Source organism: Centroberyx affinis, unplaced genomic scaffold, assembly GCF_046629955.1.
Source record: "Centroberyx affinis isolate AG114_WGS23_722 - 3 ecotype Tasmania unplaced genomic scaffold, CSIRO-AGI_Caff_v1 ptg003805l_1, whole genome shotgun sequence".
Lineage (NCBI taxonomy): Eukaryota > Metazoa > Chordata > Actinopteri > Beryciformes > Berycidae > Centroberyx > Centroberyx affinis.
In genome coordinates this window covers 102,182-119,754 of record NW_027281670.1, presented here as the reverse complement: position 1 = coordinate 119,754, position 17,573 = coordinate 102,182, and the positions used below count along the sequence as shown (strand labels likewise).

General features: G+C 41.7%; 1 protein-coding gene across 1 annotated transcript in view; it reads right to left on the bottom strand.

Annotated features, from left to right (window-relative positions):
- Nucleotides 1-17,573, bottom strand: part of LOC139662473 (matrix metalloproteinase-17-like) — an 85,106-nt gene that overhangs the window by 12,757 nt on the left and 54,776 nt on the right. The window contains exons 5-6 of the mRNA XM_071541165.1: nucleotides 5,829-6,005; nucleotides 4,359-4,461 (exon numbers count right to left, since the gene is read on the bottom strand). Coding sequence (XP_071397266.1) covers nucleotides 4,359-4,461; nucleotides 5,829-6,005 — 280 coding nt within the window. The remainder of the gene's footprint in view (nucleotides 1-4,358; nucleotides 4,462-5,828; nucleotides 6,006-17,573) is intronic.

Below are 17,573 nucleotides of genomic sequence, written 5' to 3'. Positions count from 1 at the left end.
CAACTGCTCCAGTGGAGCTGCTCAGTGGCCAACAGTAGAAGACTGGCTGTACTGGGCAGCTCCCAGATGTCAGAGGGTTATCGCATGTATCACTTGAGAGCCAAACATGCCGGCATTCAAAGTGCCAGTCAGCATAATCAGACTATGTTCAGCACACAGACTGTGTTTAATCCACAAAACAAGAAGTCGTACAGACTCGAGTTTGTAGTTGTTAGGCAGAAAAGACTGAGGCCTACCTTAGGGATAGGCACAAGTGAAGGATTGGAGCTGATCACAGTGCAGCACCACAACACCCTCTGGAAGAGGCCGGAGCATGGTCAGAGGAGCAGATTAAAGAGGAATATGCAGATGTGGTGAACTAAAGCTGAAGTAGATCCAACTGTTGAGCCAGTGAAGCTACCAAAGAGAAGCATACCAGTGGCTCTGTACAATCCACTCAAAGGGGAACTGACAAGTCCACACCATAGCACCAGTGGAAAGGAGCACTAATTGTATTAGTAGTCTACTGACCATTAGGAAGCCTACAGGTAAGCACTGTGAGTGCTCATGGACCCTAAACCACTGAACCAAGCACTCAAGAGTAGCCATCACCCCTACCTATCATGGAATATATGCTACCAGACTTCAACAGAGCATGGGTGTTCACAGCATGTGATGTGAAAGACGGAAACTGGCATGTTGAGCTGGATGAAGATGGCCGTTTCAGGTGGTTACATATGCCAATGGGAATAAGCCCTGCCCCGGATATCTTTCAAAGAAAGCTGAACCAAGCATTGGAGGGACTACCTGGAGTTGAGACTATTGCAGATGATATCCAGATCATGGGGGAGGGAGACAGTGATGAAGAAGCTGTTGCAGACATGACAGAATGCTGAGAATGCTACTGAACAGATGCAATGTGAAGCTGACTCAAAAGCTCCAACTCAGGTGCACAGAAGTGCCGTATAATAGACATTTTCTAACCTCAGAGGGGTGAAAAGTGGACCCAGGCAAAGTAACAGCCCACAGATATAAAAGGGGTCCTGCATTTTCTTGGCATGGTCAACTATCTGGTCAACTACTGTGACTTCGTTTTGGACTTCTGTGGACCTTTGCGGGAGCTGACACCCAAGGCTGTGATATGGGAGTGGAGAGAATGACATGAGTTAGCCTTTGAAAGGATCAAAGATGTGGTCTCACAGAGTCTGGCAAATGCAAATGCAAAAGGGGCAGCCTGCTTCATATGTTAGCAAGGAAGACAGATTGAAAGGTAACTGATAGCTGTACTCAAATGGAGAGGTTTCATCAATTCACATATTGACGGCCTGTGGATGTTCAATCAGACCATAAACCCTTTGACCAAACCACTGCTCAGTGCCCCCAAAAAAGGCTATAACGCATGCAGATGAGACTACAAGGATATGAATTCAAACTATCATATTTCCCTGGGAAGTACTTACTACTGGCTGACACACTGAAAAGAGTGAGTTGAGTTGATCAACATGGTGCATTACCTGCCAGTATCAGTGAGAGACTACAGGTTATTCAGGGAGCCACAGAGCTTGACCAAGGCCTGCAAATTCTGAAGAGAGTCATTCAGCAGGGTTGGCCTGAAACAAAGGAACATGTCCCAATGGAGGTGACAATGTATTAGAGCAAAATAAGTGAGCAAAATTTTCGTTTTCAGAGGGGAATGAGTGGTGGTGCCGGCAGCACTATGGTCAGAAATCATGCAGAGAATCCATTCCTCACATATTGGAATAGAAGGATGTCTGAGAAGGGCATGTGAGTGTGTATACTGGCCAGGCGTGAATGCACAGCTAAAAATGTACATGTGTAGCACATGCAGTGCATGGGGTGTGAAACAGCAAAAAGAGACACTGAGACCATATGAGGCACAGGAAGCGCCCCTGGGAGAAGATAGGGACTGTTTTTTGTTTAATAACAGAGACTACATGATCTGCAGCTTACTTATCCTGGAAAACGCAGAGGCCAGCACAGTGATTTGAAAACTGAAATCACAGTTTTCCAGATATGGCATTCCAGATGTTTTGTTTACTGACAATGGACCTCAGTACTCATCTGAGGAGTTCAGGGCTTTCAGCAAGTCATGGGAATTCAGCCACGAGATGTCCTCACCAGGATACCCGCAGAACAATGGGAAAGTGGAGTCAGCAGTGAAAACTGCCAAGAGACCGATGGCCAAGGCAAAAAGGGCTGATACTGCCCTTTGCTTAGCCATGCTGGACCACAGAAATAGGCCATCACATGGCACAGACAGCAGCCCCGCAGTGACACTCATGGGGAGACGCACAAAAACACTGATGCTGATGAGTGAGACATTGCTGAGACCGACAGCCAGTCATCAGAATGAGATAGTCAGAGGTAGTCAAGGGAGGAAAGAACGGCACGACAATATCATGGCCAAAGACTTACCCGAGCTACAGAGAGAGGATAGGGTGAGGGTCCAGCCACTCACAGGACCAAAGCAGTGGTGGCAGTGGGCAACTGTTATTCGACCTGTAGAGCAAAGGTCATATGAAGTGATAACAGAGCAAGGCCAGGTCTTAAGGAGACATCAGGACCAAGGAAATGGATGATAACTTGCCAGCAGTTTGTAAATTTACCACGGAGCAGCTTGATAAAACGAAGCCACAACTAGAAGATAAAGCTCTGAGGCAATGAAGCTTCCACAGAGTGGGAGCCAAAACATCACGGAGGATTTGGCAGCAGAAGCATCCACACTCCACACACTTAGTCAGGCAGGCCTGATAGAAGGCCAGCACATTTAAAGGACTTTGTGTGACAATCCTGTATGCTCAGTAGCAGTGAGCACACACACACACACATACACAACAAAATAATTCATGGACTATAAATAGTTTGATCTGTGGATTGATTATATTCAAGAATGTTGAACTGAACACAAAAGAAAAAATGGACACTGCCGTTCATAGAGTTTTACTTTATTGATGGACAATTACTCAAGTACCAGTTGGTATTGTTGCTCACAGACTGTTACTCTGGTATAATTGAAGACTGTTACTTAAAAAAAAAGAAAAAAAAGAGAACATGTTGCAATATACTGTATGTTTCCAGTCAGACAGTTTTGTGGGTGGCACAGAGTCAGTGGTGACAAGAGGTGAATGTAATGTTGTCATGCAGATTAAATTCAGTAAAGTGTTGAAGGTTACTTCGTTTGTAATTACTACTTGACACTTATTGAAACAGCTGTATTGCGTTTTGGTTGCTTTTGGGTTGAGTTTTGTTTGGCTCCTTTGAACTCTATTAGAGAGCTGTGCTCCCTGCAAACTGTGGGGTACGTAGCTCTACAGTGAAGTAAATGATTCAATTTTGAAAAAATAATTGGAATTATCCTTCATGTTATATGTAACCATGATGACTACATCTGTGAATCTTTGTCTTTTCAGAGAAAACATAGTGCAAATGTTCTTTCCTACAACTAAACATACCCAAGTCTAAAGAGATGTGCACAGATTTCCCTAGGAGGCCTCCCCCTGTGCCAACTCTTATAAAAGATGAGCCAGTTGCCAGGGTGTAGCAGTGAAAATATCTGGGGACCATACTAGTTGACAAACTTAACTTTGAGGCAAACACTGATCTTACCTGTATGAAGCAACCAATCAAAGATTGTTCTTAATGTGGACAAGTGTTTTATACTTGAACAAGGGGAGGGGACATGTGTTTTATTTTTCCTGATTTAGACATTTCTATAATCTGTCAGAGACTTAAGAATAAAGCCAAACTCTGGAGCCTCGTTAAGATGTGCCAGAGGTGATAGGCATCCCTCTCCAGGATCTATGTCAGAGAGCAAGAGTCACTCAAAAGGCACAGGTCATCTCTTTGGACTCCCACTCCCCCCTGATATTTGCCTGACGAAGATGTCAGTACTGAAACGTTGCTTATTTTCTAATAAATATTATATTTATTTATTATAAAAATTGTGACCATGGGGACAAGAAAAGATTTACTGTATTAGTGGCTTGTAAATTGATACATTACCGTACAATGTTTATAATCACTATATCACAATATTATTATGTAATGATTACAAAAATCATTACATAATAATATTACAGGGAGTCATTAACATTTTACATTCTGTTGACAGCCAACTATTTCAATATGGAAAACATTATTAGAAGTTAACAAAATGTATAACATAGTTTGAATGTTTGTCAATTGAATTGTTTGTCAAAATCTAAAAATATATAGTTTGAAATAAAAAGTATATAGTGAATCAATGAGTGTGGGATGAATGTGTGTTTTCATTCTGCTCCACCATTGTGGTGAATCAAGGCATAAGCGCAGGCGCAAGCTTGCGGCAGACACTGGATCTGTTGAAGTGCTCTACTTACAGGACAGTGGATCTGTTTTCAGGAAGGTCCAGCAGGACAGGTGGTTCAGCCGTCTGGGAGGGGTTGCCTGGTCGATTGGTGTGGGACACAGACTCTCTGACCCCTAGGAAGGATATGGGGTGAAAGGTCAAGTCAAATAAACTTACAATGGAGGTAATAACATTCTGCTGATTCTGAATTTGTTTATTATATTCCCCAATTCTTGCCTCATTGCTGCTTTCTATTTCTCTCTCTCTGTTTCTCTGTTCTGTTTCTGTGTTCGCTTTTCAGGCCATCTTAATTCAATTCAATTCAATTCAATTCAATTCAATTCAATTCAATTCAATTCAATTCAATTCAATTCAATTCCGGTCTCTATCTAGCGGCGCGATAAGGTCATATGCCATAAAGAGGGCCAATTAAGTCCATCCTGACTCCCACTGATGCTTTAATTAAATCAACAACCTTCCTCTATAGAACTCATCAGTTGCTGCTTCCTGCGATGGGAAGCCTCTGCCTCCTTTGGCTGGTGGGCTGTCACCAGCAAGAGGGATGTTTCCACCACCAACCAGGAAACATGAGTAATTACAGCAGAGGCTCATGGGGCATGGCCAGAAGGGTAACGGGGCATTCTGTGTATGTAGAGATGAGTAGTGTTGTACATCTCTGTGGTTATCTCGGAGTGTGGATGGTTTGGTGAAATGCAGTGAGTGTGTAAAGGCAGGATGTGGAAGGGAAGATGATGGAGAGGTGATGACATGGGTGGAGGAGAGGGAGGAGAAGATGAGTGGCAAGAGGGAGAAGAAGGGTGGAGACGAGGAGATGGAAGGGAGGAGAATGATGACTAGAAACAGGAGAGGAGGGAGAAAAACAGACCACACACACACACACACACACACGCACGCACGCACGCGCGCGCGCGCGCACGCACGCACGCACGCACGCACACACACACACACACACACACACACACACACACACACACACTCACTGAGACTCTTCAGCATTAATCAGACATAGAGAGGAAGCAGAGATTCCCATTACTCACATTTTCCTCACTAGCTTGCTTTCCATCCAAATATTTTTATTTGAGTTATGATGCATCAAATTAAAAAAGCTGAATAGAAAAAGAAAATTTAGATAAAATATACTCAGTATTGTGAAAATGTTTTTTAGGGAGGTGAGGTGAGGTAATAAAGTTTTCCCTAGTTAACCCTAACCCTAAACCAATTGATGATGATGTAAGCTTATTACAATCTCATTTCACATCAATTTAACAATTCAAAAGTCGTGGTTATATGACCAGCAGTCTATGCATTTCAATATTGCCATGTGCATTTCTCTTTCATTTTCAGACAGCATGAAATATGACCAACATTAGAAACATAGCTACTATTTTTCTGTCTGTCTCTCTCTCTCTGTCACACACACACACACACACACACACACACTATGACACACATAGAAAGGTGTGTGGATGTTCCTCCATACCATAGAGTTGCCAGACGCGGACTTTGTCTTCATAGGGTAGGTCATACTTCAGAGGGTCTCCTACTGGACCCTGGTAGTACGGTCTCATGATGGACTCAATGGCTGAAGTATGGACCAGGCCAATGGCATGACCAAATTCATGAACTGCAACCGCAAACAGATCCATCCCATGGGAGTCTGAGTGAGAAGACGAAGAAGAAGAAGAGAGAGAGAGAGAGAGAGAGAGAGAGAGAGAGAGAGAGATGGAGAGAGAGAGGAGGAGAATTGGATAAAAGAATTTAACTGACAACAGAACACAGCATGATGGAAAACAACAAAAATGCAGAAATGTCAAGAAAGGGAAATGAAATCAATTAAAATAGCCCTGATGCAGTAAATGAAATCATAGTGGAAATGAGACTTTGGAAGTGAGTGAGAGGGTTTGCCTGAACATGCTTGCACGTGCTTGTTCAAGGAGAAAGAAGGAAGGCGGGAGAGAGAGAATTTGTGTGTAGATTTACTAAGAGAAAATCAAATAGCTTGATTAATCAGACAGTTTCAATGTCTATGCTAATTGTTAACAGATGTAGATTCAGTGGCAATCATTGTAATTATTTACGGTCAAGATCCTTTATTTCTTATAGAGAACTAATAGTGAGAAGTCTGGAATCTGGAAAGCTGCATGTTATTTTTGATTTGATTTGATTTGATCATAAAATATATGATCAAAGCAATTCATGTCTATGTGACCCCAGAGCAAAGCACAAGAAACTGTTACTTAAAACACTAATTTCCACTGTGGTCCACAGTAAAATAACTTACCACACAAAACACAATACAAACACAATCAAAAGATATACATAGGTAAACTGTCTAACTGTGTCCACCTCTCAATTTGGTCCTTTTTAAACATAATAGTGCCTAGTGATGTAAGTATGAACTTGTTAATTCAGCTGAAATTAAACTTTGATGGGCAGCGGGAAGGGATTCTGGTGAATATGAATAGTTGTAAATAAAAAACAGGTTTAACTTAAATATATATTTACCTATATGTGTATATATATATACTGTATATATACATAGTGGAGGAAAGACTGGTACCGAATGTTCAGTACGCTGTTCAAAGTGGTTGATCTAACAAATCTCCGTTGTACAGTATGGATCTCGTGGAGATTTGTTGCAACTGGCTTTTGAACATCCCAGAGGTGATAGTATGAAATGAGATAGAATCAACACCAAAATGACCTTGCCGCTAAAAGTTTGTGACCTAACATGACCCAGTCTAAAAACCATTTGCATGTATTATCCTTTTTTCAACTCATCTCCTTATGGAGCAAGTTAAGGTGTGACAGACAGCTCTGGAGGCTTTAAATGCTGTTAGGCATGTGGTGTAGTGAGATAACTATGGTAATACCGCCTGAGCCCCTGGGCTGCCAATCAAAACCTGAGTGCGGAAACACACCTAAAGAGACTGCAGGCTATCAAAGCACATTTCTCTCTTCGTTAAGCTAAAAAAAAAAGAAAAAGAAAAGCTTCCAAAACCTCCTTGTCTGGCTCTGTTAAGCAAGACAAAACCTGTGGCTTGGAGATTTAGATTTGCAAAAATGTGGAGTGCTAGCGTGTCACGCCAAGCTAGCTTAGCGTCCCTTGGTGGGAAAGGCTCAAGTCTGCATGCATTTAACCTGAGGTTGGCCTCGGTTTGGGAACATCTCGTTGTTGTGCTCAGTCAAAGACAAAGGACAATGGGGGACATGAGCTCATGGTTACAGTAGCCACCTGGGATGTTCAGAAGCCAAATGCCAACTCTAATCTACAGGAGCACATGGTGCAGAGTGGAAGGGTGGATAAAAGGAAGGATTGAGAGAACAGAGGTTCAGAAGAAAGCAGGTACCAAGTCATCTTATTTACAGTCCCTCCGTCCCTCTCATTTCTGAGGTGACAGATGAGACCTAATGCCTGTGGACAAAGTTAGAGCTCAGAGATTTGGGTGGATGAACCAGATTCATTTAGGAAGTTCCCCATAGTAGAGACAGATAGAGAGAGACAAAGAGAAAGATGGTTTTGTGTTGCTGTTCAGACTGGCTGTTCATCAAATTCCCTTATTTGTAGGGACTGAGTGCTTTGTACAGCTAGAATAGCCAGTGAACCATCCAGTAGCTATTTATCAAGCCAAATGCTATCATTGTATGGTGCCAGGGATGGGCAGTGAGGGATTCAGTCACTGGACCTCTGCACTGTTCCCTCCTGCTTCAAAAGCTCCACCATTGTTCTAGTCCCCAAAAAGCCTGATATCACAGGACTAAATGACTACAGACCTGTCACCCTGACCTCTGTGGTCATGAAGACCTTTGAAAGACTTGTGCTGGCCCACTTCAAAAACATCACAGACTCTCTGCTGGACCCCCTGGACCTACAGGGCCAACAGGTCCGTGGACGAAGCAGTCAACATCGGTCTAGAATAACCTTGACAGCACGGGAACTTATGCAAGGATACTGTTTGTCGACATTAAAGGATAAGTTCTGCAATTTTAGACCTATATATTTGTCTCTTACATACCTGTAGTACTTAGACCCACAGGCAATAGTGGCTCTCAAGTCAGTGGTCGGTTGAAATGGCGAGCTCCCGTTGCTAGCCTCTTGATGCTAACAATGAGTCCAAATGGGGTTTGTCAAAATATCTCCAAAAAAGCCAGTCTGTGAAAACAATATGGCGACCAACCAACGTATTTATATTCACAGCCCGGAAAGCAGCAGCACCACACCATTTCCGCTCAGTGGATAGTCTTCTATTAGCCCTGTTGGGACTGGCACAACACTGCTTGGGTGCCAGTCCCAAGTCCTTTCATTAAAAACCTTGAGTTTTTGGTTGTACAGGAACTTTGCCTACAAGTAGGCATGGTTTACAGACCGAATTTTGCCAATCTGGTTTTCTGGATTCCTTGAACCCTTTTCTATTAGGTGGGTAAATCATTGTGTGAAAGTATTTGCAACAAATTATAAAACCTCACCTTTGTGCTGCTTGTCCTAGTTGTTTTCGTATGGATATCTTAGAAATTGCTGCCACTCTTCTTCTATGCCTCTTCCCTGTGCGGCAAGCTGGAAAACATGCTCTTTTCTGAAGCAAACTCAAGGGTTTTAATGCAAGGACTAGGGACTGGCACCCACGCAGTGTTGTGCCAGTTCGATTTGTTTGGGCTTATATGCCCGCAGCAATTGCACTCGGGTTTGGACCAAAACAAGCAGAGAGGGTGAGAGGGTGGTCTCAGTCCGCTTCCAAAGGAACTCTGGCGCGGTTCCTTTCTAGTGCGAAGGCAATCCGATCCAAAGAACCAAACCAAGCTTAACTGATGCGTCTTCTGAGTAGAAATTGGTGGGTGAATATGTCACTGTAGGTGCTCATTAGAACGCGCCTTCTACAGAGGTGTCTGGAAACAGCGCATCTTTTTCGAATCAAATGCAGCAACACATTGCTTTCGAGACACAGCCTTGATTCACGTTCAAATTGAATATTCTGCTCATGCAGTAAACACTGGTATACAAACCAGAGAATAACAGCAAAGACAGTAACCTGTCCTTGCTGGTGCGCAAGCCTATGCTCCATTGTTTTCCTGTGTTTTGTTTTATTTTTGTTTTTTTTCCAGGAAGTACAGAATTCCCGCACAAAAACTCTGACCAATGAGGGACCAGTTTGATCACGCATAGCATTTGTTTACAAATCTTGGTCCGCTTAGAAATATTGCTGTGTGAAAAGAAACCAAACCAAAGGTTAACTGCAACATTGTAACTAATTAGTTGCTGATTCGGAACAAAGCAAACAAACTACAGGTGTGAAAACGCTCTAACTCTGTGCGTAATGGTGGAATTTTGTCATGTTTAACTCGCCAGTGGAGCCTACAAATGGTTTTTTGGAGATATTTTGACATACGCCATTTGGACTCATTGTTAACAGCAAGAGGCAACGGAGCTTGCTGTTTCAACCGTTCCCACCTCAACCACTTGATTGCTCTGAGATGGGAAGTAGGAGATTCCAAGTAGGAAGTTTCCCAGTTCCCAGTTGTCTTGAATGTACCATTACGTTCTACCTCTGCTCTCTTGCAAGAGTGCAGTTTTGTAAACTCAAACCATTCAGGAGCTATCTACCTAGCCACGTAGCCATCGGTCTTTGCGATACAAAATTACCATAGGCTAATCATGTCAGACTTTGAGGAAGACCAGTATGCTTCAGAGCTATACTGTATTTATTTGAACCAGAAAACACTGAGCAGGTGTACTTCCCTGCTTTTGAGTGGAGCTGCAACTTGATCTCGTAGACTTCCAACAATTGAGCTAAGATAACATTCCCATTCCTTCAAACTGCATGCAGAGACATTAAAATGGCATCCACGAGTTCATCTGACTCTGGGTAAGTAGAAAAAATAGCTAAATCCCCCCAAAACCAAACTATCCCTTTAACACCATCATACCAGAGATCCTATAGGCCAAGTTTTTCCAGCTGAGCGTGCCTGATCCCATCTGTCAGTGGATCACTGGCTTCCTGACAGACAGGAGACAGCATGTGAGGCTGGGCAAGCACACACCACACACACTGACTCTCAGCACTAGTACACCACAAGGTTGCAAGCTTCTCCTCTGCTCTACTCTCTCTACACCAATGACTGCACCTCCAAGGACCCCTCTGTAAAGCTCCTCAGTTTGCTGACAACATGAAACAACCAAGGGTGGAAGTAACTAATTACATCTACTCAAGTTACTATAATTGAGTAGTGTTTTTGTGTACTTGTACTTTCCACCACAGGAGACGAGACGAGACGAGACGAGACGAGACGAGACGAGACGAGACAAGACGACAGGACAGGACAGGACAGGACAGGACAGGACAGGACATGACAGGACACGACAGGACACAACACGACAACACAACAATGACTCAATAGCAATAACCACAGTGGAGTCATTCAAACCACCACAATCTTAAGTTGGACTAAAACATCATCTCCAAAAAGGCTCAGCAGAGGATCTACTTCCTGCAAAAGCTGAAGAAATTGAACCTGCCACAGACGATGGTCCGAGTCTGTCCTCACCTCCTCCATAACTGTCTGGATCAGACTATAGCAAGTGATCCAGTCACTGGTGAAGATCAACGGCTGAAACCTGCCCACCCTCCAACCTGTATAGTTATGTATTTATACCTATTTATACTCTGGAAACCATTGCAATGTTCTCTAGACCTGTAAATGTTTCTGTTTATTATCATTATTGCCATTTTTATTTTCTCTGTATTAGTGACATCCATAGCTTCCCATCAGTGCAATTAGTCGGGTTACAACAGAGAACCATGTACATAATGTATAAATATTCTATTTCTCATATTTCCATATTTTTTTATTTTTTATTTTTTTACTGATACTAAGATTACTTCTTTATATACTACCTCATGAAGAGACATTTTCCCTGATTTCTACTTTTAATTTTTGGGATCTGGCATTAGTATTGAATTATTAAAAAACATATTAGTATTGAAACATTTTCAATGACCTGCCAACCTATTGTATCCATAAAACAGGGTTGATAATGGTATATTGATGCTATGGCTGTTCCTTTGTGACTGAGATAAATCTTAGCATTATGTTGAAAATGTAAAGGCCAATGAAAGGAAAGGAAGGAAAGTTGCTGCATACTGTACATAACCTCCAACACTTAAGGTGAATTTGTTGTGTATAGCAGCTGTATCTATGGTCTCAGACTTCATACGGTATGATGAAAACACCTTGGTTCACACAGAGCCTCTAAAGCTCCAGGTAGACTTTGTTTATTACATAGTGATATATACAATTACTGTGTGTACCTCAAGCTCTGATACAGTATGATGTAACCGCTATAGCCCCCAGCACTTGGGAAACTTTAAAACTTTAATAAGAATGCTGTACCATAGATGGAAAGAAGCAGGAGCGCAGCTAGCCCAGGGCTATCCTTTCCAATTGATGTGAATCCTCAAAATATTGCAGTCTAACATTTCCCAGGCTTGTGTGCAGTTATATTAATTGCCAATCCCCAGCTTAGTTTGGCAGTTGAGTGTCATTTGTCATTCATTAGTATTTGTCAGAATGCTTAGCTTTTTATGGCTTGAATGCTCTTATTTTATAATTTGTTTTATATATACTGTATATTATTTATTTATTTATTTATTTATTTTTTAAACTTTTCCGCACTTTTTTAGTGGAATCATACCAGTAAAGGTACACGCAAATTGATAATAGTTGTATTAGCTTATCTTTATATGCAGGACATGTATCATCAGGTAGGAGTTCTGCCAGCAAAATTTAGCAGGCAGTCCAAGTGCTAAATGTCTGTGGTCACTATAGCAACCATGCACAGCACAAGAATACCTTCCTGAGAAATCTTGTATGCTCAGTCAACCCTGCCTGGGCTATGTGTTTATGTGTGTTTATCCATTGGAGGTACACCTATACAGCTACTCCTTATATCATGTAAACTCCCTGCCTGTTTGGTGGGCCAGTTGTTCACATTGTGATAGTGAGCAACAAACTGTTGTGTTCCCCCGTATTCTCCCTGAAATGTATAGATAACACACTGGCAGTCTTCCTACATTCCTATCCAAACAATGTGGTTTTAGATCACCCTTAAAACCAAATCTAAATACAGCAGAAAATCTGTTTAGCTGTGATGTTAACCATGCTGACTTTTACAAATTTGGCTGGATGGCCTGTGTGTCTATTGTGTACAGGAGAGATGTATGTAAAATGAATATATGGAGATGTGTGGAAAGAAAAACCTACTAGGAGAGGAGCGAAGACAAACTGCAGCAAGGGGGGTCAACTCCTTACTCAGTTTTCCCTCAACACCAGCCCCCCAACATTCCTCCCACCGAGGTTCAACACCACAACGCTGGCCCCCCTATCCATCCCTCCTACCAGCCCAGCCTCTTCACCCCAGCCTCTGCAGCCCACACCCATCCTGAGCCACTCCTTCTCCGCCACCCAGGTGAGAACAGAGTTGGGGCGTCTCTGAGGTAGAGGCAGAGGTAGAGCACCTCAGACTCCTGTTTGAAAAATTCACTAGACATCCTCCAATTTGCATACCGGGCCAAAGACAGTATTATATATAGAGACAGGGCACTCTATCAGTTTTGAATGGGAAAATCCATAACGCTGAAGATGGCAGCTCCGACCATGTAAAACGTGTAGTCAGCGAAAGTGGCCAATCGACACACCTTTGTGAAGAAAATCTACTTTCAGGTTTACCCAACAACAGAACTGTTATTTAGGACAACTCACGTAAGTTGAGGGCAATATCAACCGTCTCTGCAAGCAACCATTTTATTAATACATTTGAAATAATTTAATAACAGCATATTCTCAGATATATAACCCTCAGCTTCCTACTGTGGACTGCATGCATGAGATGACTGTTGACAGGTGATGCAATGACAAATGTGTGTATGTGATTGCCGTAAACCAGATTTGTATCTGAATATCGTAATCTCACTGTTTCGCGCAGCAGTGGATGAAAATAGTCTTTTTTCGGTAAGTGGAATTTTTTTTTGTGACAACAGTGTCCTTTGAAACAAATTTGAGCACACCATGATGTTTCTCCATTTGTTGTGCTTGTCCTTGATTGTCCAATCATTGTACACTTCTAGTCCCACGGGTCCTGGGGTGGGTTGCGGGTGGATGAGTTTATCTGGGGTTGTGAACTGTTGCATTTTGTGATATCCTTGAATAAAAAATAGATTTGACTCTGAGTCATGCCACCTCCAAACGTTCTCTGAGGACTTGTGTATTGTGGGATGCATCAGTGAGGACAAGGAGGAGGAGCTAGGTGGCACAAGGAGAACTATCTGTGACTCATCATCACTAAGATTTCCGACAGAACATGTTCTAGTGTTGAAATTGTCAGTTGCATAATGCTATACGACTCTCTCTTTCCATATTGTTATTCATTTTCTAATTTTCTTTATTGTATCCTGATAGTTTTTGCTGCTGCAAAGGCTCAATTTCCACACGTGAATCATTAAAGTTGCATGCTAATGTGTTGCAGATATTTCTGAAAATGATTCTATTGCTTGTTGGACTAATCAGAACATTTTTCAGGGGAATTACAATTTAAATAATATATAATAATCATAATCATAATCATAATAAATAATGGTAGATACTGGTTGCAGATGATGGCACAATTCAAATTCCATACTTGAAAACTGATATAAATTGATCAGTTAACCTAATATTCAATTGATTTTGGAGGAGAAGTAACTGAAAAGTAAGTAGATTATATTACTGAGTTTGAGCGCTCTACTGGATTATGTTACTCATTATAAAATTAAGCAGATACTCAATTCTCCCCTTGGCATTGTCAAACCCATTCTGACTGTGTGTTGTGTCTGGATTCTGCTACTATTGCTATTCATTGTAGCTGGATGCTGCTACAGTGTTGTTTTCTGTTTTGTTCTGTTTTCTGTTTTGCATTGTGTTTGTATAATTCATTGCTGTCTGCTCTACTACAGTTTTTCAGTTATAACTTTAACCTCTTTTGTCATGCTCAGCCTGGAAATGTGGTGCTATGGCAGTACTATGTGGGTCCTGAAGGACCTAGCACAAAGAAATGATCTATGATATGATATGATATGATATTTTATGATATACGATATGATCTGACAGCAAGTTTATATGAATGATAACAGAATGCAGTAATGTCTCTCTTACACCCTGTCATTCTCCACTCTGCCTCCCATTTGTTGTCTGTCTAATAAGTGTCTCCACTGTTTCCCTTGCTCAGTTAAACATAAGTACACACATACACACACCCGTACGCATGCACACACATGCATACACACACAGACACGCACACATGAGCACACACACACACGCACACAGAAAAACTGTGAATGTCATGAAAAATACACCTGCTTAATGAGGCTTTTGTTTTAGTCATACTAATCAGTCTGCCAAAGCAGGCCACCAGTGGAGTGATAATTAATAGGAGCAATCTGCAGCCTGTAAAAGCAAAAACAGCAATTCCAGACCTCCACTTATTTGACCTCACCAAGATCCCGCCTCTCATGTACTCAAATGGATATCTGAAGTATCAATCAAACAGCAGGGGTGAACTGGTTTGCTAAACGGGATGCTTAATATTCCGCTAGCTCCGCTGTTTTCAAAATGAAAAGTTTCAATTCAACACTAATTATGCACATTACAAGATGGCCTCGGAGGACCCTGATTTAAGGTCCTGCTGAGAACAATGCACTGGAGGAAGGGGGAGGGGAGTTGGCAAAAGCAATTACTCAGCTACGTATTCCTCTGATAAGGTCCATTCTTCTTAAGAAGATTATATTGCTCCACAATCTGCTGAAGCACCAACATTCACTTTTTACCTTCTGCTTCTGGGCTGACCTAACAAGTTTACAGCTTCTCAAGAGATTATCATGCTGTTGAAAAAGTTGCTAAGAACAACAATTTAGGAATCTGATACCTATAGGTACAGAGCTAAGCCAGACAGGACTTAAAGTCTCCTGTCTTACAAGCAAGACAATACAAAGAAACGGTGATATTGACATCAGCTTACACAATGCTTACACAATATCTTAGTTAGAGACGAGCTGATGATGCCAGAGGAGCAGGCTGTGAGACAGCAGCAAGGTGGGCCCGACAGAGTGTGACTTAAAGAAATTAAGTGTTGTTTAATTAACTTGCTTCCCTCTGCCTCAGTGCTTCAATCTGCTAGTCTCAGTCTGGTAGTCAACAAAGAGAAAGGGTAAACTCTGGGCAAGCAAAGTATTAAAATCAGGAGGTGGGTTAACCTGCTTCAAACCCAAAGTACAGAAGAAGAGGGAATTTCACCAGGTATACAGCTAGGGAAAACTTTGGGGAGCTGATTAGTCAAGAAAAGACCTTTTTAAAGACATTTGAGATGAGTCTTCTTCAGAAGATTCAAAAATTATAAGTAGAAGAGGTCTATGCTTGTTTTACAGATGAAATAGTCTGGTGTATTTGATGTATACACATTTCACTCATGAGGGATTCATCATCAGTGTGAATGAATGAAGTGACCTTGAGAACAGAAGAAGTGATAACAGGGTAAAATGATTCATAGAATACAGCAACTTCCATCTTTTCACTCTCTCTTCTCTTAAAACATCAGTCTGTCATTATCATTGATTCACGTATGGTTGAGTTAGGCTGGCAAAATCAGCATAATCTTTAAAATCATTGCTTTTTTACAGCTAAGATTTTATAAAAAGTGGTTAGAGTTTTTACATAGATTTTTTTCTACTGTATGTATCTGTTCTATTCCTCTGTAACCCAGTGTATACTACCTGTCTGACGTTTTTATAGTGTAGCTTACCGGCTAATGGATGTGTTATTACCTATGAATAACTCTGTTGTGGAAAGTGCTATGATAATAAAGTTTATTACTATGACATTATTATGGTGGAGGCAGATTATGAAGATAGAGAGAGAAATAGATTGTGGTCATATAGACTTGTCATTCCTCTGACACCCCCTCTGTGTCCCACTTCATTTTTCTCTCTTCTCCACACCTCCATCCCCTCCCTCCTTCACCTCCCTATTCCCATTAACCAAGACCACATCTATGCAGCTGTTGCCTGCCCCACCACTGCCCCATCCTCACACACACACACACACACACACACACATAGACTGCCACTGGCCCATCAGCCCCCTGTCTTGCCACTGCTGTGGCCTGGTGGGAGGTCTAATTGGAGCAGATTGAGCTGCTGTCCTGTAACATATGGTTCACAGCCTTGACAGGGCAGAGGCGGGAGACCCAGGCAGGTTCTGGCCCCATCACACACTCACCAGCTGGGCTAGTCTGCCTCACACCCACACCCCCCCTCCACCCTCTACAACTTCCATCTTTCATCCTGGGGTTTTAATCTCAAACATGAGGTGCAAATGTCATGGAGGATCATATCTTTATTTTTGCCCGTCCTGTGGAGATTAAAATGCAAATCCGCACTAAAAAAAATCGTACATATTTCTAATAACCTGATATAATGTTTCCATATGAGCTTATCCGGTGGACATAGTGATGAAAGTGCACCCTAAATCATAATTAATTTACTATTCTTGATAACTATATGAGCCTGACTGGTATAGAGTACAGTAAAAATCCATCCTAAAACTAATTCACATTATTCATCTGATCTGCACTGATACTTGGGACACATACCAACTTTCTTCCTGATATGGAAACAAGAGAAACAAGACTTTTATGATCTGTGATATCAGGAAGTGTTACGTCAAGCTCTTCAATTGAAAAAGAGACTGAACTTTTGGACTCATCAAACGTTTGTTGGAGCTTTTACATCTAATTTCACAAAGTATTTTTTTCCTCCGTTCACTGACTATGACAAGTAAATACCGGGGCACACAACATGATGAGATAGGTGGTGATGCGAACCAGGCCCTTGACGTGATGAGAAAACTTAAAACTGTTTAATATTATGCAAATGAACATGATGGTCACAGCACGAGAACCAATCACATACAAGCAAAAAGCTGGAGACTGTTGGTCTTTTACATTTTACTATCAGGTAAAGCCTTACAACTTTAATTTGACAATCTTTTTTTTAAAATACTCTTTATCTCATGAAGACCTGATAAAGACCCTCATGGGTTGAAATGTACGCTTCACCTTTAACTCATGAATCCTGTTCAAAAATTGCAAAACTAGATTCAAAAATACATATATCAATATCAACATCATGTATTTCCTTAGTTC